This window comes from Erythrolamprus reginae, chromosome 2 (genome assembly GCF_031021105.1).
Source record: "Erythrolamprus reginae isolate rEryReg1 chromosome 2, rEryReg1.hap1, whole genome shotgun sequence".
NCBI classification, from domain to species: domain Eukaryota; kingdom Metazoa; phylum Chordata; class Lepidosauria; order Squamata; family Dipsadidae; genus Erythrolamprus; species Erythrolamprus reginae.
In genome coordinates this window covers 345,313,567-345,340,003 of record NC_091951.1, presented here as the reverse complement: position 1 = coordinate 345,340,003, position 26,437 = coordinate 345,313,567, and the positions used below count along the sequence as shown (strand labels likewise).

At 43.1% G+C, this 26,437-nt stretch overlaps 1 protein-coding gene across 2 annotated transcripts in view; it reads left to right on the top strand.

Moving 5' to 3' along the window:
* The window catches only part of LOC139162803 (elongation factor 2-like), a 68,801-nt gene that overhangs the window by 6,273 nt on the left and 36,091 nt on the right, over window positions 1-26,437 (top strand). The window contains exons 2-4 of one of the 2 annotated variants that reach the window (XM_070743603.1): window positions 15,659-15,873; window positions 18,726-18,907; window positions 24,509-24,720. In XM_070743603.1, the coding sequence (XP_070599704.1) occupies window positions 15,659-15,873; window positions 18,726-18,907; window positions 24,509-24,720 (609 nt within the window). Of the gene's footprint in view, window positions 1-15,658; window positions 15,874-18,725; window positions 18,908-24,508; window positions 24,721-26,437 lie in introns of those variants that run through there. The other variant, XM_070743604.1, reaches the window with a different exon arrangement.

Genomic DNA, 26,437 nt, shown 5'->3' with positions numbered 1-26,437 from the left:
CCATGTTATAACAAGGTAATGAACATATTCATGCAACATTTGACAATGGCTGCATTCTGAAAAAGATTCTGAACCACAAACTGTCCAGATCCCTTGTAGTCCAGCATAACATGTGCAAATGTGCATAACATGTGCACATAACATGTGCAAAACATTTGCATAACATGTGCAAAAGTGCTGGTGAGACCACATTTGGAATATTGTGTTCAGTTCTGGAGACCTCATCTACAAAAAGATATTGATAAAATTGAATGGGTCCAAAGACGGGCTAAAAAAATGTCTTAAGTCTTAAGCATAAAACTTATCAGGAAAGACTTCATGAACTCCAATCTGCATAGTCTGGAGCAGTGTTTCCCAACCTTGGCAACTTGAAGATATTTGGACTTCAACTCCCAGAAGTCCAGATATCTTCAAGTTGCCAAGGTTCCGCTGGCTGGGGAATTCTGGGAGTTGAAGTCCAAATATCTTCAAGTTGCCAAGGTTGGGAAACACTGGTCTGGAGGACAGAAAGGAAAGGGGGGACATGATTGAAACATTTAAATATGTTAAAGGGTTAAATAAGGTTCAGGAGGGAAGTGTTTTTAATAGGAAAGTGAACACAAGAACAAGGGGACACAATCAGGTTAGTTGGGGGAAAGATCAGAAGCAACGTGAAAAAATATGAATATTATGAAAGAGTAGTAGATGCTTGGCACAAACTTCCAGCAGACGTGGTTGGTCAAGCCACAGTAACTGAATTTAAATAATGCCTGGGATAAACATATGTCCTTCCTAAGATAAAATCCAGGAAATAGTATAAGGCAGACTAGATGGACCATGAGGTCTTTTTCTACTGTCAATCTTCTATGTTTCTATGTTTCTAAAGAATTGAGCCAAAGATTTGTATTATTAAAAGAATTGCAAGGGACTTTGGTGGTCTTCTAGTCCAACCCCTGCTTAAGCAGCAAACTCTATTTCAGTGAACCTTTTAGGCATAGGGTGCCCAAACTGGAAGGTGCATGCACACCAGAGCACCAGAAACCCAACGACCAGCTGGGCGGCATGCATTTACGCCTCGGAAACCCAATGACCAACTGGTGGAGCTGAAGGGCCATCACGTTAGCTCACACAGAAGGCTCTGGGTACCAGCTCTGGCACTCGTGCCACAGATTCACCATCACCAAGCCTTAAAGTTTTGGATTTTTTTGGGGATTCCCCTCACCTCACCTTTTTCCTTCGGCGACTGTCCTCCTCCTCTTTTTCCTCCTCCTCCTCCTCCCACCCAAATTCCGAGCTTTTATTTCTTTTGTAATGGGTTTGCACACATTACAGTATTTGCTTTTACATTGATTCCTATGGGAAAAATTGCTTCTACTTACGAACTTTTCTACTCAAGAAACTGGTCACGGAACGAATTAAGTTTGTAAGTGGAGGTACCACTATACCTGCTATGCAACTTTGAAAGGGCATAGAAGCATTGGAGATAGCAGAGGCTGAGTGGCAGGTGAGGGAATGGGACAAAGAAAGCAGCTGATGCTGCAGTAGGAGAACTCAGAAGTCTCACCAGTTCATCTGAGGCAACATCAGTGTGGACCGACTGAAGAAGGGAAGTGCACCAGCTATGCATGTTTCAATGGGGTCATGATGCTGGCAGATCTCACCTGGCCACTCAGAGCGTTGATAGTTGATAGAGAGAGATACTTCAGAAATCAGAGAGAGAGAGATAGCAAGAGAGACAAAGAAAAAGAGAGAGAGAAAGAAAGAGAGAAAGAGCAAGAAGGGGGGAAGGAGGGAGAGAGAAAGACATAGAGGGAGGGAAGGAGGGAGAGAGAAAGAGAGCCAAAAAGAGAGGAAGGAAGGAAGGAAGAGAGAAAGAAAGAGGGATGGAGAGAGAGAGAAATGAAGGAAGGAAGAGAGAGAGAGAGACTTTGAGTGTGGCCAGGCTAGGATTATTGGGTAGAAGTGTACAGAAGAAGCATCAGGACACATTTAGTTAAAAGTAGAGCTGCATTGGAGTTTAAGTTTGGCTAAAAAGATAAAGAATAAAGATGTCAGACAGAAGAGACTTGGAATCTTATTAAGTTTTTGGCTTACAATTATCCGAGTCTCCGGAGAGGGGCGGCATACAAATCTAATTAATAATAATAATAATAATAATAATAATAATAATTATTATTATTATTATTATTATTATTATTATTATTATTATTATTATTATTTATATAATATATGATAATATACAAATAGTCCTCATCCTACAACCGTTTAAACACTTGTGTGAGCAGTGCGCCAACATGTACTTTTGTATGTTGAACTGCACATGTGCCAGCCCAATGCTCATGCACCCATATTGAGAAGAATGGGATGGAATGGAAAATAGAGTTCTTTATTGGCCAAGTGTTATTGAATACACAAGGAATTTGTCTTCGGTGCATAAACTCTTAGTGTACATAAAGATATAAGTGATAAACCATGATCATTGTCATCATAAATATATTCATCATAAATCAGAAGATACAACACTTAGTGATAGTCAAAGGATGCTATATAAGCAATCAACATAAATTATACTAGGAAACTAAATAAAACACTATAAATCATAAAGTTACAACAACATGGTTATAGTCATATAAGTAAGAGGAGATAGGTAATAGAAAGGATGAGAAGAATAATAGTAATACTGTACAGCCTTAGTAAATAGTTTGACGGTGTTGTAGGGATAGCTATCGCATTCAGGGAAAAACTGTCCTTGTGTCTAGATGTTGTGGTATGCAGTACTCTATAGCGTCATTTTGAGGGTAGGAGTTGAAGCAATTTATGTCCAGGATGTGAGGTATCTATAAATATTTTCACAGTCCTCCTTTTGACTCATGCAGTGTACAAGTCCTCAATAGAAGGCAGGTTGTAGCAATTGTTTTTTCTGCAGTTCTTTTTAAAAATTATTATTTTCTGCAATTCTGCGTATATTATACCGAGCCCAAAGTCTTGATAGAGTTGTGCACCCTTCTAGATTTAATAAATAAGCAAATGACAAATAAATGTCTGTTCTGTATTTCTAAGACCAGGTGCACGCACTGGATACACCAAAATAATTGCTTTCCAGTGTAATAAATTCACTTTCCGATTGTCCCAAAGGCAACTGGACTTTCTTTGGTTTTTCTTGAAGATGTTTTGCTTCTCATCCAAGAAGCTTCTTCAGTTCTTCAGAACTTCTTCAGAATTGAAGAAACTTCTTGGATTAGAAGTGAAATGTCTTCAAGCAAAAACAAAGGAAATCCAGTTGCCTTTTGGAAAAAAACCCATCTTTTTGGACCAACGATGATCTGGATGACTGAGAATCTTCATAGGCAGGTCTCTGCCATCGATAGAAATATCATTATATTTATTCTTTCTCTCCCCCTGTTTAGCAGTAAATAATAGTGGGAAAGAAACAGAATGGATCCTCAACAATGACTTTCCTTAATAGATCAAATACACTGCTCAAAAAAATAAAGGGAACACTTAAACAACACAATATAACTCCAAGTAAATCAAACTTTTGTGAAATCAAACTGTCCACTTAGGAAGCAACACTGATTGACAGTCAAATCCAGATGCTTTTGTGCACATTCAACTTTGTACAGAACAAAGTATTCAGTGAGAATATTTCATTCATTCAGATTTAGGATGTGTTCTTTAAGTGTTCCATTTATTTTTTTTGAGTAGTATATATAGCTCTTCAGTACTGACATTAAAAGGATGGTAGATATACTTTAGGTTATAGGAGGATTACTTTGCTCAGTTACCAAAAATCAATCCTAATGGGAGTTTTATACTTTAATAAACTGTAATGCTAGTAAAAACTAATATTATAAAATATTTTCACAGTAAGAGGTACAGTGCAATAAACTTTTATTATCTAAGCTTATCCTGTAAGCTCTTTACACATGCAGCTACTAAAAGCTGCAAGAGAAAAATAGCCAAGGGCAATTTTTTTATAGGTAGGTAGGTAAGTATGTATGTAGGTAGGTAGGTAGGTAGATAGATAGATAGATAGATAGATAGATAGATAGATAGATAGATAGATAGATAGATAGATACTTACATACATACATATTTTATTGAAATTTTTAAACAAGATAAAATTCAATGCAAATCAATTTAAACTAAGGAAAAAACAGAAAAATTGAAGAAAATTGAAAAAGAAAAAAATGAAAAAGAAAAGAAAAAAGATATAAAAAGTGGTTTCATGTCTTCTTTACATCAGTTATAAATTACGTTATTAAATTATAATATATTATTTTATATTATAATTTATATAATTTATATATTAATATTATATATTAATATATTTTATACAATATAAATACATAATATAAATTAATATATTATAATAATATCATATATTATTATAACTATATTATAAATTAAATTAAATTATAAATTTACCTCCTTTTCTAAATTTACAACATGATTTTCTTTCTGTTAATATTCATCCACTTTGTCCAAAGATATTTCTTGACCTCTGTATCAGAGGGAAGAATTTTGCATATTTGCATGATCTTTGCTGCCAGGCATGGGGGAACTAAGATACACTTTCCCCCTAGGCCTTTACAATTTTATGTATGGTATGTTTGTATGTATGATTGGTTTTTATATAATGGGTTTTTAACTGTTTTTTAGTATTGGATTTTGTTGTACTGTTTTACTGCTGTTGTTAGCCGCCCCGAGTCTGCGGAGAGGGGCGGCATACAAATCCAATTAATAATAATAATAATAATAATAATAATGATCTGTACTTACAGTATTTCTTTTTTGTAACTTTATTATAACTTTCATTTCTTTTTCTATCTTATATGTCAACCATCTCTCCAATTTATTTGCAGATTCAAAATTTCTTTGTGTTACAAATGCATCTTTAAAGCTATCTCCCTCACTGCCAACATAGATAATTGCATCTGTAAAAGCTTAATTTGGTGAATAATAGTTGTCAACCCTGGAGAATTTTAAGATATTTTTTTTCAATCTCACTCAAAATCATAAGTATATTTTCTTCCCTTTTTCTTTTTCAATCTGCTATTGTGTTGTATAAAATACCCTCTTACAAAAGCTTTACTTACATCCCAAACCTTCTTTCTTTTATACTTCTTATTTAGATTGTTCTAAAAAAAAATTATAATCCTTCACTACCATTTTGCTTTGTAATAATATCTCATTCCATGCAAAAAATCCACAGCTGGTCGGCATACATGTTTAATATATCACCCCCAGTGCCATAATCTCCATGGCGACTTAGCAAGTACAAAAATCGCAGTTAACTTTAATCATAACTGACAACACTTTGTAGAAATGGACTTTGCCTTTGCTGGTGAACTCCACAATTGTAACTGTCAGCCGGTTGCCCTTCTCTCTGTGGCCAAGGGACACGTACACACTGCTGAACCAAGGCATTGTGTGAACTTTCACAAATGAACACTTAGGCACTTAGAACAGGACTGACCAGCCTTGGCAATGTTAAGACTTTATTATTTCATTCTTTATTTATTTATTTATTTAGAAACATAGAAGATTGACGGCAGAAAAAGACCTCATGGTCCATCTTGTCTGCCCTTATACTATTTCCTGTATTTTATCTTAGGATGGATATATGTTTATCCCATAGATAGGCAGACAGACAGACAGACAGACAGATAGACAGATTAGATAGATTAGATAGATAGATTAGATAGATAGATAGATAGATAGATAGATAGATAGATAGATTGATAGATTGATAGATAAGATAGATAGATAGATAAGATATATAGATAGATAGATAGATAGATAGATAGATAGATAGATAGATAGATAGATAGATAGATAGATAGATAGATAGATAGATAGATAGATCTAGATAGATCCTTGGAACAAACTTCCAGCAGTCGTGATTGTTAAGTCCACAGTAACTGAATTTAAACATGCCTGCGATAAACATAGATCCATCCTAAGATAAAATACAGGAAATAGTATAAGGGCAGACAAGATGGGCCATGAGGTCTTTTTCTGCCGTCAATCTTCTATGTTTCTATGTTTCTAAATAAATAAATATATAAATAAATAATTGATTGATTGATTGATTGGATTTGTATGCCGCCCATCTCCGAGGACTCAGGACAGCTCACAACATGTCAAAAACAACATACCATATGTATATCTAAAAATCCAATTAATATGCTAAAAAACTTTTAAAAACTCTAATAAGATTTAAAATCATTAATTACCATTCACACAGCAAAACATACTACCCTTGCCAGCCAGGAGGTTAGAGTCTAATGGCCCCAAGCGTGGCAGCATAAATAGGTCTTTAAGCTTTTACGGAAGGCAAGGGGGATGGGAGCAGTGCGAATCTCCGGGGGGGAAGCTGATTCCAGAGGGCTGGGGCCCCCACAGAGAAGGCTCTTCCCCTAGGTCCTGCCAAACGACATTGTCTAGTTGATGGGACTTGGAGAAGGCCGACTCTGTGGGACCTAACCGATTGCTGGGACTCATGCGGCAGACTTGTGGACTTCAACTCCCAGAATTCCTCAGCCACCTTTAAGTCCACAGATCTTAACTTTTCCAAGGTCAGATACCCCAGCTTTAACCATTCCTCTCATCAAAGCAATGATATCGTTAGCATCTCACAAGCATGGCAAGTAAAAAGATTTTTGCCCAATTTTGAAAGCACAACAGAAATGGACAAAAATTGTCCAAGTGATTGACTGTATAACAATCCTCACGATTGAAGAAATGTTTTGCTCTGCTAGCGAGATGCTAATGATTTCACTGCTTTGATGAGAGTAATGGTTAAAGCAGGGGTATCCGACCTTGGGCATTTTAAGACCTGTGGACTTTTAACTGGCTTGCGATCAGTTTCCGGTCACAATTCAAAGTGTTGGTTATGACCTTTAAAGCCCTACATGGCATGGGACCAGATTACCTCCGGAACCGCCTGCTACCGCATGAATCACAGCGGCCGATAAGGTCCCACAGAGTTGGCCTTCTCCGGGTCCTGTCGACTAAACAATGTCATTTGGCGGGCCCCAGGGGAAGAGCCTTCTCTGTGGCGGCCCCGGCCCTCTGGAATCAACTCCCCCCGGAGATTAGAACTGCCCCCACCCTCCTTGTCTTTCGTAAATTACTCAAGACCCATCTATACCGCCAGGCATGGGGGAGTTGAGACACCTTTCCCCCAGGCTTTTTAATATTTATGTTTCGATATGTATGTGTTGTTTGTTTTTTAAATATGATAGGGTTTTTATGTGCTTTTAATATTAGATTTGTTTTCGCTAGAATATTGTTTTTATTGTTGTTGTGAGCTGCCCCGAGTCTTCGGAGAGGGGCGGCATACAAATCTAATATATTATTATTATTATTATTATTATTATTATTATTATTATTATTATTATTACCTCCCAGAATTCCCCATCTGGCCACACTGGCTTCGGGAAATTGACGTCCACAAATCATAATGTTTTCAAGGTTGGAGACCCTGGAATAAAGTCTGATTTTTAACCACAAAACCCAACAATGCCAGTATAATTCAGCTCTGTGGTGATAGGTATAGCTATACAGTGATCCCCCGCTCGTTGCGAGGGTTCCGTTCCAGGACCCCCTGCAACGAGCGGGTTTTCGCGAAGTAGCGCTGCGGAAGTAAAAACACCATTTGCGCATGTGCAGATGGTGTTTTTACTTCCGCAGCGCTAGCGAGGAGCCGAAGATTGGGGGCGGCGCGGGTGTTTTAAAACACTGCCGCCGACATGGGGGGCTCGCTAGCACCCCCCTAACCCGGGTTGGGGGTTCGGGGGGGTGCTAGCGAGCCCCCCATGTCGGCGGCGACGTTTTAAAACACCCGCGCGGCTTTCCAATGAGTCCCGAAGACAAACGTCAAACTTCCGCGTTTGTCTTCGGGACTCATTGGAAAGCCGCGCGGGTGTTTTAAAACGTCCCCGCCGACATGGGGGGCTCGCTAGCACCCCCCCGAACCCCCAACCCGGGTTTGGGGGTGTGCTAGCGAGCCCCCCATGACGGCGGGGACGTTTTAAAACACCCGCGCACCTTCCCAACTGAGCCCTCAAGCCAAGCGCCAAAGGCGAACTTCTGCGCTTGGCTTGAGGGCTCAGTTGGGAAGGCGCGCGGGTGTTTTAAAATGTCCCCGCCGACATGGGGGGCTCGCTAGCACCCCCCCGAACCCCCAACCCGGGTTTGGGGGTGTGCTAGCGAGCCCCCCATGTCGGCGGGGACGTTTTAAAACACCCGCGTGCCTTCCCAACTGAACCCTCAAGCCAAGCGCCAAAGGCGAACTTCTGCGCTTGGCTTGAGGGCTCAGTTGGGAAGCGGCCCGAGCGAACGGCGTAGGCGGGAGAAGGGCGCGCGAGCCGCGGGCGTGCGGGCAGGCAGGCTGCGGACAAGCCGTTCGCTCGGGCCGCTTCCCAGCTGAGTACTCAGCTGGGAAGCGGCCCGAGCGAACGGCATGGGCGGGAGAAGGGCGCGCGAGCCGTGGGCGCGCGGGCAGGCAGGCTGCGGACAAGCCGTTCGCTCGGGCCGCTTCCCAGCTGAGTACTCAGCTGGGAAGCGGCCCGAGCGAAGCGGCAGCAGCGAGGAGTTTGCGTGGGCGGTGGTGGGGAAACTCCTCGCTGATGCCGGCCAAGAGGGGGAAGACCTAGGGAAGCCGCCCAGCAGCTGATCTGCCCGGCGCCATCTACGCATGCGTGCCCATAGAAAAAAAGGGCACGCATGCGCAGATGGTGTTCTGACTTCCGGGTTCAAAAATCGCAAATTACCCTGTTCGCAATGGTTGGGGCCGCAATAACCGGGGGATCACTGTATTATTGGTGAAAATCAATTACAGAAGATAACGTACCACGGTTGCTATAACTTGTTTTGGTTATAAAAAAGGTAGAATTTGAGATCACCATAGCATGTTCTGCTCATGTGGGAATACTACACTATATAATTAGCTATCTGTGAAATAATTATGATCATGTATTCCACAAAGCAAGAACATTTCTGTCTTGCAGTTTAATTTGATAGTCTTATGTCAAAAATTTGATAGTCTTATGTCAATTTTTTTTAAAGCCAGCAGCACAAAAAACTTCTGACACTGAATGCATACTTGAGAAACAATTCGTGGTAAAATTCATTGTTTTAATTCTGTTGAAAAGAAAGTTTGCCATGTTAGGCTGTGACTAGAATCCCAAGGTAAAGTTGAAACGGAAAATTTTTAAAAATCATTTCAGCTGGACTACAGTTCGGTATTATCATTGTTGTTAGCCGCCCCAAGTCTACAGAGAGGGGCGGCATAGAAATCCAATAAATTATTATTATTATTATTATTATTATTATTATTATTATTATTATTATTATTATTATTATTATTACTACTACTACTACTACTACTACTACTACTACAACAACAATAAGGGCATTTTTTTAATTAAAAAAAAATCACCTGATCCATATTACAGAGACCAGGTATAATATATAATACAGTGGTCCCCCGATTATCGCGAGGGTTCCGTTCCAAGACCCCTCGCGATAATCGTAACCTCGCGATGTAGCGGCACGGAAGTAAAAACACCATCTGCGCATGCGCGTCCTATTTTCCATGGCCGCGCATGCGCAGATGGTGGAGCGACGAAAGTTCAGAGGCTGGCAATGGTTGTTTTTCATGCCGGCCACCCCCCCCAGCGCCTCCGGGCTCCTCGCCGCTACCCCCGCCCGCCCGATTCGCCCCTCTCACCGGCTTTCTTGGGGCACGAGTCCTTCTGTCACTTCTGATTTTCAAGTCCAACCTGGTTTCTTTGCCCTCTCAAGTTGCTAGCTCTCAGTGAGAACACTTCTGTCACTTCTGATTTTCAAGTCCAATTTGAACCTGGTTTTTTTGCCCTCTCAAGTTGCTAGCTCTCAGTGAGAACACTTCTGTCACTTCTGATTTTCAAGTCCAATTTGAACCTGGTTTCTTTGCCCTCTCAAGTTGCTAGCTCTCAGTGAGAACACTTTCCACACTTCTGATTTTCAAGTCCAATTTGAACCTGGTTTCTTTGCCCTCTCAAGTTGCTAGCTCTCAGTGAGAACACTTTCCACACTTCTGATTTTCAAGTCCAATTTGAACCTGGTTTTTTTGCCCTCATGTCCTCCTTCCATCCCTCCCTCCTTCCATCCCTCCCTCCTTCCTTCCTTTCTTAAAAAGCACTTAAACAATGACAGAATAAAAAACTCCAGCCCTCACCTGTGTTTGAATTTCATTCACCCAGTCATTCATTCATTCTTCTCTATGCCACTCAGTCCCAACACTTTCAACCCACAAATTACCATTTCCCATCCCCTTAATGTACTGTACTGTACCTCTACCTGTACCTGTACTGTACACATTGAATAACACACTTAGTCATCCTGATAGAAACAATAACAATATTTATTTACATTTTTACATTTTTTGGGGGGGGGTTAGCATAACTAGGATAAATCGGGATCTTCTTCTATCACCATGTCTACAATGGACGCTGCAGGTGATGGTGTGGCAGACCTTTTGGTTTTCGTGACAAACATAGTTATGGGCAGTTGTTGGCGCAATGGTGTTGTCAAGGGAGGCCTTAAAGTGTATAGAGCGAGTCATGTTGGGATCCCAAAGTTCCACCATGCGTTGGAGATGTGCAGCAGTTCTGTTCACTTCTGCAAGCCGCTCAAGCGTTAGGCCAACATCTTCTTCTTCCTCAGCTTCTTCAGCTTCCACTTCCTCCTCCTCTTCTTCACTCGCTGACTTGGTCAGCTCCTCCAGATCTCCGTCTGTCAGCGGTAGGCCATGCTCATCAAGCAAACCATTGACTTCCTCTGGTGTCATGTCATCGAAGCCTTCTCCACCCAGTGTCTGTGCCAGCTTCACAGAGTTCTGGACTGCAGCATCTTGAATTTCTTCGGGAGCAAATCCCCTGTGATAATGCACCACTTCTGGCCACAATTTCCTCCCGCAGGCATTCATTGTCTGTGACTTCATATCCATTAAGGCACTCTGAATGTTCTTCAGACAAGATGCAATTGTGTACTGACGCCAGTAGGCCTTCAATGTGAAGTTTTCATCAGCATCCATTGCTTCCACGATGCTTCCAAGAGAATTCGCGTGTACAGTGCCTTAAATGCACGGATAATACCTTGATCCATTGGCTGGATAAGTGATGTGGTGTTTGGTGGCAAGAATTCGACTTCCACCCCATCATGTTCATGTGCCAGGTCATCATGGCCTCCAGCATTGTCCATTAGGAGAAGCACTTTGAAATTGAGTCCTTTGGCAGCCAAATAAACCTGCACCTGTGGGATGAAGCGCTGATGAAACCAATCCCGCGTGAGGGCTTTTGTAATCCATGCTTTAGGATTATGCATCCAGTACACTGGCAATGCATTCTTATTTCTGTTCTTGAGGGCTCTTGGATTTCGTGACTTATAAATTAGCCCTGGCTTCAGCAAAAAGCCTGCTGCATTCCCACACATGATCAAAGTCACCCGATCTTTCATGGCCTTAAAGCCAGGGGCTTTGGCTTCATCTTGCATCAAGAAAGTCCATGAAGGCATCCTCTTCCAGAACAGGCCTGTTTCGTCCATGTTGAACACCTGTTCTGGAAGGTAGTCCCCTTCTGCAATTAGATCTTTAAACGTGCGCTGGACAAAGTTTTCGGCTGCACCTGTATCTGCTGAGGCAGCTTCTCCATGCAATGACACACTCTTCAGGCCATAGCGCCGTTGAAATTTGTAAAACCACCCTTTGCTTGATGTGAATGTGGCTGGGGCTGAAGAAGCAGAAGATGTTGATGGCTGGGGGTCTTCAGAGTCACCAGCCCCTTCATCTACAGAGAATGACAGGAAAGGGAGAGAGAAGTGACTTGAATGAAAGCATACAGTCCTTCCTTCCCTCCTTCCCTCCCTCCTTCCTTCCATCCCTCCCTCCTTCCTTCCCTCCTTCCTTCCATCCATCCCTCCTTCCATCCCTCCCTCCTTCCATCACTCCTTCCATCCCTCCCTCCTTCCTTCCATCCCTCCTTCCTTCCATCCCTCCCTCCTTCCTTCCATCCCTCCCTCCTTCCATCCCTCCCTCCTTCCATCACTCCTTCCATCCCTCCTTCCTTCCTTCCATCCCTCCCTCCTTCCATTCCTCCTTCCTTCCTTCCTTCCATCACTCCTTTCTTCCTTCCATCACTCCTTCCATCCCTCCCTCCCTCCTTCCTTCCTTCCATCCCTCCCTCCTTCCATCCCTCCCTCCCTCCTTCCTTCCATCACTCCTTCCTTCCTTCCCTCCCTCCTTCCATCCCTCCTTCCTTCCTTCCTTCCTTCCCTCCTTCCTTCCCTCCCTCCTTCCTTCCCTCCTTCCTTAAAAAGCACTTAAATAATGACAGAATAAAAAACCCCAGCCCTCACCTGGGTTTCCCTCATCTGCATCGCCTCCTTCTGTGTCTTCAAGATGGTTGTACAATTGCTGCGCCTTGGTTCGTATAGTGTTCGTATCCAAAGCAATGCTCTTTTTGCGGCAGTCTTGTACCCACACAGACAAAGCAGCTTCCATCTTCATAAGGCGTTTGTTTCTAGGCGTCACCATTCTTTTTGCAGCATTGTTGAATGTTATCTGAGAAGTTTGCCTTATCTTCTTTTCGTCTTTCCGGATGTATCGCACAGTCGATTCGTTGATCCCATAATGCCGACCAACATCTATATTAGAACGTCCCGCTTTCAGCATGTCCAAAAGTTCAATTTTCTCCTTGATTGTGAGCATCTTCCTGCTCTTTTTAGCGTCCCCGACTCCACTCCGCATGCCACGTTTAGGTGCCATCTTACAAGAAGTCTTCACAAACAGCTCCAAGCAAGAGATCGAAGAAACAGATCCAAGAAAGAGATCCAAGTAACAGATGCAAGAAACAGCTCCGACCAACAGCTCCGACCAACAGCTCAAAAAGTTCCAAAAGTTTCAAAGCAAAGCACGCTGAGCAAACAACACTGATTGGCCGAGATTTCTGTCAATCAGCATTGTCGGGCGAAATGTTTGCAACGACAACGCTGATTGGCTGAAATCTTGCTGTATCACCATTGCCGGGCAAACTTATTACAATGGCAAAGCTGATTGGCCGAGATTTCGGCCAACCAGCAATGGTACACGTCAGTTTGGTCAGTTCGGGCGGGAAAAACCGTGCACGTATTTTTAAGTAATTTTTTTTTAAAATTCGCGATATAGCGTTTCGCGAAGATCGAGATGGTAACATTTGCTGAAAAAATCGCGATATAGCGATTCGCAATAATCGGGATCACGAAACTCGGGGGATCACTGTATATTAATGCGTTAGCTCTCTCTAGAGAAGGTTCGAATGATGGGAAAGATGGAATGCATGAGGAAGAGAAGAGGAAGGCCAGCAGCAAGGATAGTTACAGCAGGGGTTCCCAACTCTGCAGCCTGGTATCAGGAACTGGGTCATGCAAGCGGCTTGTATATGTTTGTCTATATATAGAGAGCTGCATTTGCGCAAGTGGCACAAGTACAGAAAACCATCACTCCTTCTGCCATTGCGGCTACCGGTTCGCAGAACCAGAATCCACACCCAACGAGTTGTCTTCAACGGTTCTACATCCACATGGAAGAAAGTAGGCAGCGGGGTACCAGAGGGTTCTGTCCTGAGCCCTGTGCTCTTCAACGTTTTCATCAATGACTTGGACGAAGGAATAGAAGGTCAACTAATCAAATTCGCAGACGACACCAAGCTGGCGGGGGTAGCCAACACCCTAGAAGACAGGCTCAAATTACAGAAAGACCTGGACAGACTAACACAGTGGGCCCACACCAACAAAATGATGTTCAACATCGACAAGAGCAAAGTCCTTCACCTAGGTTAAAAAAAACCTGGACACACATACAGCCTGGGAGAAACCCCCTCTCAGCAGTAGTGACGGCGAAAGAGATTTCGGAGTCTTGGTGGATAATCAACTAAACATGAGCCAACAATGTGCAGCAGCAGCCAAAAAAGCCAATACAATCCTAAACTGCATCAACAGGGGAATACACTCCAAGACCGTGGAAGTCTTAATACCACTCTACTACGCCCTGATCAGACCACACCTGGAGTACTGTGTTCAGTTCTGGTCACCACACTTCAAAAAAGACATTGAAACTCTGGAGAAGGTGCAGAAAAGAGCAACCAAAATGATCAGGGGTCTAGAAACCAAGACTTACGAAGAGAGACTGCGGGAACTGGGCATGGATAGCCTAGAGAAAAGGAGGGTCAGAGCGGACATGATAGCAGTCTACAGGTATACGAGGGGTTGCCACAGAGAGGAGGGGATCACTTTATTCTCCAGGGCACCGGAGGGCCGGACGAGGAACAACGGCTGGAAGCTGACCAAGGAGAGATTCAACCTGTAAATAAGGAAGAACTTCCTGACGGTCAGAACGATCAACCAATGGAACAACCTACCAGCGGACGTTGTGAACTCCAATACTCTGGACATTTTTAAGAGGAAATTGGACTGCCATTTGGCTAGGGTTCCTGCTTAGGCAGGGGGTTGGACTTGATCCACATGGTCCCTTCCAACTCTAACAATAAATAAATAAAAAAAAAAGGTTGGGGACTCCTGAGTCACAGCAAAGATAGGTAGAATCATAGAATCATAGAGGTGGAAGGGACCTCGAGGGTCATCGGGTCCAACCCGCTGCCCAATTCAGGATACATTAAACCATCCTAGAAAGATGACTGTCCAGTCTCTGTTTGTACACCATTGGTACACTGTTGGAAGAACTGAAGGACACCAGGTAAGAGGTTGATGGTCAGAAATTATGTGTGGTTACTTAGAGCCAACACCATCTTGATAACACATACCGTATTTTTCGGAGTATAAGATGCAACTTAGTTTTGAGGGAGGAGGATGGGGGGGGGGATCTACCTACCAGGTTTTCATCTGGCTAGCGTCCTTAGTCTGATTAGAATAGAATAGAATTTTTATTGGCCAAGTGTGATTGGACACACAAGGAATTTGTCTTGGTGCATATGTTATCAGCGTACATAAAATAAAATATACATTTGTCAAGAATCATGTGGTACGACACTTAATGATTGTCATAGGGGTCAAATAAGCAATGAAGAAGCAATATTAATAAAAATCTTAGGATATAAGCAACAAGTTACAGTCATACAGTCAACATGGGAGGAAATGGGTGATAGGAATGATGAGAAAAACTAGTAGAATAGAAGTGCAAATTTAGTAGAAAGTCTGACAGTGTTGAGGGAATTATTTGTTTAGTAGAGTGATGGCGTTCGGGAAAAAACTGTTCTTGTGTCTAGTTGTCTTGGTGTGCAGTGCCTTTACCTTTAGCAAATTATTTTATCCCCTGGCTAGGGCTGGAAAAAAATCCTATTTCCAGCTAGCAGCAATGAAAAAGAGCCTGCAAGCTGGTAAGAGCTGGGAAGGTTGTTAGCGCCTCTTTAGGGCTGAAAAAAAAGCTTTGAAAAAGCTACATTCAGAGTATAAGACGCACCCAAATTTTCAGCCTCTTTTTCGGGTGGAAAGGTGCATCTTACATTCTGAAAAATACAGTAATTCAATGCCACAAAAGCTTTCTGTTTTTACCTTCCGTGAAAAGTTTATGGAATAAAACCTCCTTCAAAAAGAGTCCCCCGTCTCTTTTTGTTTACTTTCTGTCCTTCACTTTCAGGTGAATTTTACAGTAGACCAGATCCGAGCGATCATGGACAAAAAGTCCAACATCAGAAACATGTCGGTGATTGCTCATGTTGATCATGGCAAGTCCACGCTTACAGATTCCTTAGTGTGTAAAGCGGGTATCATCGCTTCTGCCAGGGCTGGTGAAACACGGTTTACTGACACACGAAAAGATGAGCAGGAAAGGTGCATCACAATCAAGTCTACGTGAGTATTGTTAACTTTTATCTGCAGTCCTTTCTGACTGTCAATTATACATCTGTTACAAGTGGAGTAGTCCAAAGATAGCAGATTTCCATTTGATTCATGCTCGTTTACTTGGGAAAACCCACTTTTGACTGATTTTATAGGTCAGAATATCTGACTCTTGTAATTTGGACTTGCCAAGTTGTTTCTTGTTCATAGAGGCACCCACTGAAATGCTCTGTCAAGGCTCTGACTAACAAACTCAAGTAAACCAGGACTCTGAGAACAGGGTCCTTCTCAATGGTCTCCTTTACTGAGTATGTACATCATATCGCCCTCCAGAAATTGTGAATTCCTCAACACTGGAAGTTTTTAAGAAAAGATTGGACAACCCTTTGTCTCAAATGTTATAGGGTGTTTTTTTTGCTAGAGTAAGGGCTTGGACTTAAATGACCTCCAAGATCTCTTCCAACTCAGTTATTTCTCTCTTCCTCGTCAATATTTCTTGATTAAATTGTCCTTTTTAACTTTAGTGATATACAGTGGTACCTTGTCTTACGAACCCCTCATCATACGAAGTTTTCGAAATACGAACCTGGGGTTTGCATTTTTTTTGCCTCTTCTTACGAACTTTTTTCGCCTTATGAACCCGCCGCCGCCACTGGGATGCCCCGCCTCCAGACTTCCGTTGCAAGCAGAGCGCCCGTTTTTGCGATCCTGGGATTGCCCTGAGGCTCCCCTCCATGGGAAATCCGACCTCCTGACTTCTGCGTTTTTGCAATGCTGTAGGGAAATCCCAGGATCGCAAAAATGGGCGCTCCGCTGGCAACGGAAGTCTGGAGATGGGGTTTCCCAGCGAGGGAAGCGTCAGCGAAATTGCACCATCGCAAAAACACGGAAGTCCTTGAAACCCCACCTCCGGACTTCTGTGTTTTTGCGATGGTGCGATTTCGCTGAGACATCCCTTGCTGGGTCCGGACTTCTGTTGCCAGCGGAGCACCCGTTTTTGCGATCCTGGGATTCCCCTCCTGGGATTTCCCTACAGCATCACAAAAACGCAGAAGTCCGGAGGTGGGGTTTCCTATGGAGGGGAGCTTCAGGGGAATCCCACCAGCGCAAAAACGGGCGGTTTGGCTTGAAAAGGGGGTAAATTTTGGCCTTGCACGCATTAATCGGTTTTCCATTGATTCCTATGGGAAACATTGTTTCGTCTTACAAACTTTTCACCTTACGAACCTCCTCCCGGAAACAATTAAGTTCGTAAGACAAGGTATTACTCTATTTAAAAAATCCAAAAAGCTAAAATCTCAATGGCCATACCAGCAAAACTTTCCTAAAATGCAGAGGCTTCTTTATAGCTGGAAACTTGGAAGTTACTACTTTCTAGAGGAGAGGAAAGCTATGACAAATCTAGGCAGCATACTAAAAAGCAGAGACATCACCCTGCCAACAAACGTGTGTATACTCAACGCTGTAGGTTTTTTTCCAGTTGCAATGTACGGCTGTGAAATTTGGACCATAGGGAAGGCTGAGTGTCAAAGAATTGAGGCCTTTGAATTATGGTGCTGGGGAAGACTCCTGCAAGTCCCTTGGACTGCAAGGCAATCCAACCTGTCAGTCCTAGAGGAGATCAACCCTGACTGCTCTTTAGAAGGCCAGATTGTGAAGATGAGACTCAAATACTTTGGCCACCTAAGGAGAAGGAAGAACTCACTGGAGAAGAGCCCAATGCTGGGAACAATGGGGGGCAAAAGAAGAAGGGGACGACAGAGAACGAGGTGGCTGGATGTAGTCACTGAAGCAGTTGGCTTGAGGTTAAATGGACTCCTGGGGATGGTAGAGGACAGGAAAGCCTGGAGGAACGTTGTCCATGGGGTCGCAATGAGTTGGACATCAACAAAGCGGAGAGTTGGCAATGACAGAAAAAGTGAGAACTCAACGTCTGGTTTCCTAGATTTGTACTTTGATAAACAGAGGAGTCTTACGTAGTAGTGCCTTAGTTTTACCTTAGTACCTGTTCTGCCGGGCTCTCTGGTAGGAGCCTCCCGAAAATTCAAGGGTACAAATTTCAGAGACACAGACGTTTGAAAATTCAAAACAATGTTCTTTATCCCAAAATTCAAAATAAACTAAGCACTCTTTTTGTATTGCAAAGAGGAAAACAACCGGGTAGTCTGTACAGTTTCCCTTAAGCAGTCATTAAGTACTTAGCTAGCAGCTGTGAAGAAACTTCACACCCCTTCTTCTTCCAACGAAGTGAGACACACACACACACACGTTGCTCTGCTTTGTTTTCAAAGGCGTGAAAAATCAACAAAGTCCAGAAACCAGCAACACAGGATTCCTGAAGAACTGTGATCAGATACTCTTCCACAAAGGCCTAACCCACACACTGCTATTTATAGCAGCAGCCCTAATTACTAGAGCCGCACCTAAACACAAGTGGCCGCTCTTATCTCCTGTAATATGTCCTTACTTGGTCTCTTCTACGCATAATTCTGCGCTTGCATGGATCCAAAACGTCTTCATTCGAATCAATGGAAGATAATGTGGATTGACTGCCTGGGCTGTGTGCCAAGCCCCCCTCTTCCAAGTCACTCCCACCTTCTTCGTCTGAGGAAACTAAACTCTGAACTGACTCTGTCGGCAATAACACAGGCCTGTGACATGTTGAAGTTTCCCCTGCATCCACCTCCACATTCCCTGGGGCAGGAGCTGGGCCAGAGCCAACCACAACAGTACCCACCCAGCACTTGTGCCCGAGGATTATGGGAGTTGTGGTTCCACTGCACCCAGAGGGCACAGAGTTATATGCAGATGTTTTCTGTGAACTTATGTGTGCTTTAGAAAAATCCTTTTGTCTTCTTCCGCAGGGCCATTTCTCTCTACTACGAGCTCTCAGAAAATGATTTGGCCTTCATCAAGCAATCCAAAGATGGCTCTGGTTTCCTCATTAATTTAATCGACTCCCCCGGGCATGTGGATTTCTCCTCCGAAGTCACAGCGGCCCTTCGCGTTACTGATGGAGCTCTTGTAGTCGTCGACTGCGTTTCAGGTGCGTTTCACTTAAAAATTAAGATGCTTTCATTGCGCGGGAACGTTGTGCTCTCCAGAGAAAGCCAGTTAAGTACTGGTAGACTAAGTAGACTTTGAAGGAGAATACAGTAGTACCCCTAGATACGAGCATAATTCGTTCCATAAGGGAGCTTGTATCTCGAGGCAACTCGTATCTGGAACAAATAACTTTTTTCCCCTCCGAGATAATCAAAAGCAAGGATTCTTGCGCCACCTAGTGGACGCTTGGCTCGTGTCCCGAATTTGAGCTCGGGACTAGAACAGAAATGTCTCTCCCCTCGTGGCTCGTATCTTGAAATACTCGCATGTAGAGCAGCACGTATCTAGAGGTACTACTGTACAGGCATTCGTCAGGTTACGACCAAAATTTCTGTTGCTACACGGGATAGTTGTGAATTTGACCTCATTTTACAACCTTTCGTGCCACGGTTATTAAGTGAATCACCGCAGTCATTAAGGTAGGAACAGAGCTGTTAATGGCTTCCCCATTGACTTTGCTCGTCAGAAGGTCACAAAAGGTGGGTCGTATGACATCACGGGATTCTGCAGCTGTCATAAATATGAATGTTGCTAAACGGCTGAATTTTGATCCTGTTACCAGGGAGATGCTACAACGATTGTACCCTGTTTCCCCAAAAATAAGACGTACCCCGAAAGTAAGGCATGTCAGAGGTTTTGCAGAATTTGCTAATATAAGGCACCCCCCTGAAAATAAGGCGTAGTCAAGTTTACATACGGTACGGTGGAAAAACATACGGTACCATTCAAAGCTGTTCATAGCGGTACCATAATAATGTGGCGTCCCCTGCTGGCCCCTTCCATCGCTTTGTACCGTCCAGTACAGCAGACACAGTCTGCTGCTGTCTCGCCGCCATTACAGTCTCTACTACAGTACGTCGACTGTAGCTCCTCTGGTGGCCGGAAGCTGCAATAGCGGGAGTATACTGTTGTACCATATAAGTGCCGTCGTTTGTGTGTGTGGGTGCCATACTGACAGGTACCGTACCGTAATCAGTGTACCGTATGGTACAGTTTCTTTGGGGGTGTCAGCTTTTCTGCCTGTGAATTTGTCTTATTTGAGAAATATAAGGCAACCCCCCGAAAATAAGACGTAGCACAACTTTTGGAACAAAAATTAATATAAGACAGTGTCTTATTTTCGGGGAAACACGGTAAGTGTGAAAAATGGTCACAAGTCGCTTTTTTCAGTGCCATTGTAACTTTGAATGGTCACTAAATGAACCGTTGTAAGTCAAGGACTGCATCTTAGCATCTGATTCTGAAGGAATACGTAAATTTCCTTCACTGTTATGTGTGATCAATGCACACCTTTGCGCTAAGCATACGTCTGGCAAGGGCGATTCCTGATTTACTCAGACTTTCCGAAGCACAGCATTGTAGCAAGGATAAGATTCTCCTTGGAGCTGTGTCGCTCCTGTCAATCAAGGTTGCTGGATGGCTAACCTTAACCATTAAGAATCTATGAATTCATTCTGGAACTTGGCAGTATTATTGCAAGATATCTGGCTGATGTTTGTCACCTCTCAAATTCACAAGTGTCATAACAAAGTGTGGTTTACCCATTTCTCTGCTACAGTGGTACCTCTACTTATGAACTTTATTCGTTCCGTGACCAAGTTCTTAAGTAGAAAAGTTTGTAAGAAGAAGCAATTTTTCCCATAGGAATCAATGTAAAATCAAATAATACGTGCGATTGGGGAAACCACAGGGAGGGTGGAGGCCCTTTTTCCTCCAGGAGATTCCTAGAGAGGCCCCACAGAGGCTTCTCCTCGCCTTTTCCGGCCCTGTTTCCTCCCAAGAGATTCCTAGAGAGGCCCCATGGAGGCTTCTCCTCGCCTTTTCCGGCCCTGTTGCCTCCCAGGAGATTCCTAGAGAGGCCCCATGGAGGTTTCTCCTTGCCTTTTCCGGCCCTGTTGCCTCCCAGGAGATTCCTAGAGAGGCCCCACGGAGGCTTCTCCCCACCTTTTCCGGTTACAGTTTCAGAGGCTTGGGTTTGTAATTGGAAAATGGTTCTTGAGAGGAGGCAAAAAAATCTTGAACTCCTGGTTCTTATCTAGAAAAGTTCATAAGTAGAGGCTTTTGTAGGTAGAGGTACCACTGTACTATGGAAAGATAAAACAGATGTGGCAGTTTGGATCAAATCTCTCCTTGACAGCAAAACTTTATAGATTCCTCTGGGCAAACCACTTAATTACTAGTCTAGCCTACATCACAGGCCATTATGCATGTAGCTGTGCTACGAATACTCACTCTCTACTTTTTGGAGAAAATGTAGAAACAAATTTGTTTAATATGCATGTGGAATCAGTGGTGGGTTGTAAATAATGTTGCTACAGGTTTGCACATGGGACACTTCTGTGCAGAAGCATCTGAGGCAGGTGGGTGAAGCCTCCTGCCACTATCGCTACCAGTTCCAAGAACCGGTTTGAACTGGGAGCAACCATCTCTTTGTGCAATGCAATAAACTCTCCACAATTTCACCTTTCAATTTAAGGCTGTTTTTCCACCTTTTCAAGCACTTTTCCATGATAGGCCTTTATAATTCCTAAATAATGTTGAATGTTTGGTGACACCTCAAAGTGAGCTAGTATAGATTGGGGGCAGTGTTCCCTCTAATTTTTTGGGGGGGTGAGCGGAAAAGTATAGTGTCTGAGCACAGAAATAATAAATAAATAAATAAATAAACAAACAAACAAACAAATAAAAAACCCACCCTGTTTTGCCTCAGATAATTTCAAAATAAAATACTGTACTGTGTGTCTATAACAGTGAGCTCATAATAGGGAAACTCTATCAATATCAAAATGCCACTTAAATAGTTGAGCTAGTTTCAAACTAGATTTTGATTTTCTTTCTCTCTTCCTTACTCCTATTCTTTTTCTTTCTCTTTTCCTTCCTCTCTTTTTTTTATCTGTTTCTCTCTCTTCCTCTCTTCCTCTCTCTCTCCTTCCCTCTCTCTTTCCCTCTCGGCTTCTGGGCAGGTTTGGAAAACTCTGAGTTGATGATAATTTTTAAGTGAGCGATTGCTCATTGCTCAGCTTCGAGGGAACTATGATTGGGGGGGTGGGGGTCTGCAAAGTTGGCAACTTTAAAACCTGTGGACTTCAACTCCCTGAATTCCCCAGTCAGCATGGTTGGGGAATTCATGGCTGGCTGAGGAATTCTGGGAATTGAAGTGTACAAGTCTTGGAGATTGCATGACTAGATCAAATGTCTTCAAACTTGGCAACTTTAAGACTTTAACTTTAAGACTTGTGGACTTCAACTCCCAGGATTCTCCAGTCAGCTATGAATTCTGGGAGTTGAAGTCCACAAGTCTTAAAGTTGCCAAGGTTGGGGACCCCTGGTCTAGATAGTTCACCAGAATTTTCACCCAGGAAAACATCAGAAGAAATCAGGTGAGATGGGCACCTCAGGGGGTATTTGATGTTTCTGAAGCATGCAAAATTTTAGCAACACAAATACAAGCCCACCACAGCTTTGAGGATCTAGAACACCATAGTCTTTTTCTCTTTTAAGTGCTGAGAAATGGGGAATGTATCTTTTAAATTAAAATACACATGATTAGTTAGCTGCCCGTAATCTCTGGGCATTAATGGTAGGAAGCCACCTTGTTTTTCTTCTTTCCACCGAAGTTGTCTGAAATTTTGACAATACTAGAACTTTTCAGCAATACTGGAACTTTTCAGCAACCAGTTCTTCTGTGGAATTAGCCTAGATCAGTGATGGCGAACCTATGACAGGGGTGGCATGCGGAGCCATATCTGTTGGCATGCGAGCCGTTGCCCTAGCTCAGCTCCAACGCCCATGTTTGTGCTGGCCAGTTGACTTTTGGCCAGCACAGAGGCTCTGGGAGGGCGTTTTTGCCTTCCAGAGAGCCTCCGGGGAGAGAGGGGAAGGGAGGGCATTTTTACCCTCCCCGGCTCCAGGGAAGCCTAGGGAGGGCAAAACACGAACCTACTGGGCCCACTGGAAGTTGGGAAACAGGCTGTTCCCAGCTTCCAGAGGGCCTCTGGGGGGCATGGGAAGCTATTTTCGCCCCCCTCAGGCATTGAATTATGGGCGTGGGCACTTGTGCCTGCACGATAGTGCACATACACACTATTTTGGCCCCTGAGAATAAAAGGTTCGCCATCACTCCCACAGAGTTGGCCTTCTCCGGGTCCCGTCGACTAAACAATGTCATCTGGCGGGACCCAGGGGAAGAGCCTTCTCTGTGGCGGCCCTGACTCTCTGGAACCAACTCCCCCCAGATATCAGAGTTGCCCCCACCCTCCTTGCCTTTCGCAAGCTCCTTAAAACCCACCTCTGTCGTCAGGCATGGGGGAATTGAAATTTTCCCTTCCCCCTAGGCTTATAGAATTTATACATGGTATGTTTGTATGTATGATTGTTCTTTAAATTGGGGTTTTTTAGATTGTTTTTAATATTAGATTTGTTCACATTGTGTTTTTTATTGTTGTTAGCCGCCCCGAGTCTTCGGAGAGGGGCGGCATACAAATCTAATAAATAAAAATAAATAAATAAATAAAATGTCCAACTCAATTTCATTGAGGACCACATTAGGGCTGCGGTTGACCTTGGTGTTGGTGGCAACTGGGGTGGGTGGGCATGACTGACTGGGCAGGTGTGGCGATCCTGATGCCACTCCCCAAACTACTGACATGTTTTCTTTTCACACTGGGTAGACCAGGCTGAAGTCACACTGGGCAGCCCCTTAACATTTCTCAGCACGATCTGATCTTTCATCAGGCATGGGGGAACTGAGATATCCTTTCCCCCTAGGCCTATACAATTTATACATGGTATGTTTGTGTGTGTGCTTGTTTGGTTTTTAATAAGGGTTATTTTAGTTATTTTAAATATTAGATTTGTTATATGCTGTTTTTATTATTGTTGTTAGCCGCCCCGAGTCTACGGAGAGGGGCGGCATACAAATGTAATAGATAGATAGATAGATAGATAGATAGATAGATAGATAGATAGATAGATAGATAGATAGATAGATAGATAGATAGATAGATATGGATAGATAGACAGACAGACAGACAGACAGACAGACAGATATGGATAGATAGATAGATAGATAGATAGATAGATAGATAGATAGATACATCTAGAGATAGATAGACAGACAGACAGACAGACAGATAGATATGGATGGATAGATAGATAGATCTAGAGATAGATAGATAGATAGATAGATAGATAGATAGATAGATAGATAGATAGATAGATATGGATAGATAGATAGATAGATACATAGATAGATAGATAGATAGATAGATCTAGAGATAGATAGATAGATAGATCTAGAGAGAGAGAGAGAGAGAGATAGATAGATAGATAGATAGATCTAGAGATAGATAGATAGATAGATAGATAGATATGGATTGCTAGATAGATAGATAGATAGATAGATAGATAGATAGATAGATAGATAGATAGATAGATAGATAGATAAATAAATCCCACCACATCGCACGGGATGGATCTGGCCCGCAGGCCTTGTGTTTGACTTTCCTGGCCTAGATTATACCGGTGCCATCTTTCCCTCCAGGGGTTTGCGTGCAGACGGAGACCGTACTTCGCCAGGCCATTGCTGAGCGCATCAAGCCCGTCCTGATGATGAACAAGATGGACCGAGCTCTGCTGGAACTGCAGCTAGAACCCGAGGAGCTTTACCAGACCTTCCAGCGCATTGTGGAAAACGTCAACGTTATCATTTCTACTTATGGAGAGGGGGAAACCGGACCCATGGGTAATATTATGGTAAAGAGAACTTACATTGAGATTGGAGCAAGGAGGAAGTTACTTCCGTAGGATTGTGTTTGCATGGTGGTGTGCTAGACATAGAAACATAGAAGACTGACGGCAGAAAAAGACCTCATGGTCCATCTAGTCTGCCCTTATACTATTTCCTGTATTTTATCTTAGGATGGATATATGTTTATCCCAGGCATGTTTAAATTCAGTTACTGTGGATTTACCAACCACGTCTGTTGGAGGTTTGTTCCAAGGATCTACTACTCTTTCAGTAAAATAATATTTTCTCATGTTGCTTTTGATCTTTCCCCCAACTAACTTCAGATTGTGTCCCCTTGTTCTTGTGTTCACTTTCCTATTAAAAACACTTCCCTCCTGGACCTTATTTAACCCTTTATCATATTTAAATGTTTCGATCATGTCCCCCCTTTTCCTTCTGTCTTCCAGACTATACAGATTGAGTTCATTAAATCTTTCCTGATATATTTTATGCTTCAGACCTTCCACCATTCTTGTAGCCCGTCTTTGGACCCGTTCAATTTTGTCAATATCTTTTTGTAGGTGAGGTCTCCAGAACTGAACACAGTATTCCAAATGGGGTCTCACCAGCACTCTATATAACGGGATCACAATCTCCCTCTTCCTGCTTGTTATACCTCTAGCTATGCAGCCAAGCATCCTACTTGCTTTCCCTACCACCCGACCACACTGCTCACCCATTTTGAGACTGTCAGAAATCACTACCCCTAAATCCTTCTCTTCTGAAGTTTTTGCTAACACAGAACTGCCAATACAATACTCAGATTGAGGATTCCTTTTCCCCAAGTGCATTATTTTACATTTGGAAACATTAAACTGCAGTTTCCATTGCTTTGACCATTTATCTAGTAAAGCTAAATCATTTACCATATTACAGACCCCTCCAGGAATATCAACCCTATTGCACACTTTAGAGTCATCGGCAAATAGGCAAACCTTCCCTACCAAACCTTCCCCTATGTCACTCACAAACATATTAAAAAGAATAGGTGCAAAAGGAATAGACCAGTGTTTCCCAACGGAAACCATTTTGAGATGGCTTCTTGAGCATTGGTGGCGCAGTGGTTAGAGTGCAGTACTGCAAGCTGCTTCTGCTGACTTCTAACCGTAATTCAGCAGTTCAAATCTCACCACCAGTTCAAGGTCAACTCAGCTTTCCATCCTTCCCGAGGTGGGTAAAATGAGGACCAGATTGTTGGGGGCGATATGCTGACTCTGTAAACTGCTTAGAGACTGCTGTGAAGCATTGTGAAGCGGTATATAAATGCTAAGTGCTATTGATAAGATGTGTAGACTTCAACTCCCAGAATTTCTGTCTGTTGCCAGAGAGATGTCGCAAAGGCGCAGTTCACTCTAGAGCCACATTGCCATCCCCTGGGCGATGAATGTATATATGTCTGTTGTGTGAATAGCAATGATTGATTTTTAATATTATTGGGGTTTTTAGACTAATTAGTTTTAAAATTAATTGGATTAGGATGTTCTCATTGTTTCTTTTATGTGCATGAATCCCAGCGACCGATTAGATCCCACAGAGTTGGCCTTTTGCGGGTCCCGTCGACAAAACAATGCCGTCTGGCAGGACCCAGGTGAAGAGCCTTCTCTGGTGGCCCCGACCCTCTGGAACCAACTCCCCTCGGAGATTAGGACTGCCCCCACCCTCCTTGCCTTTCGCAAACTCCTA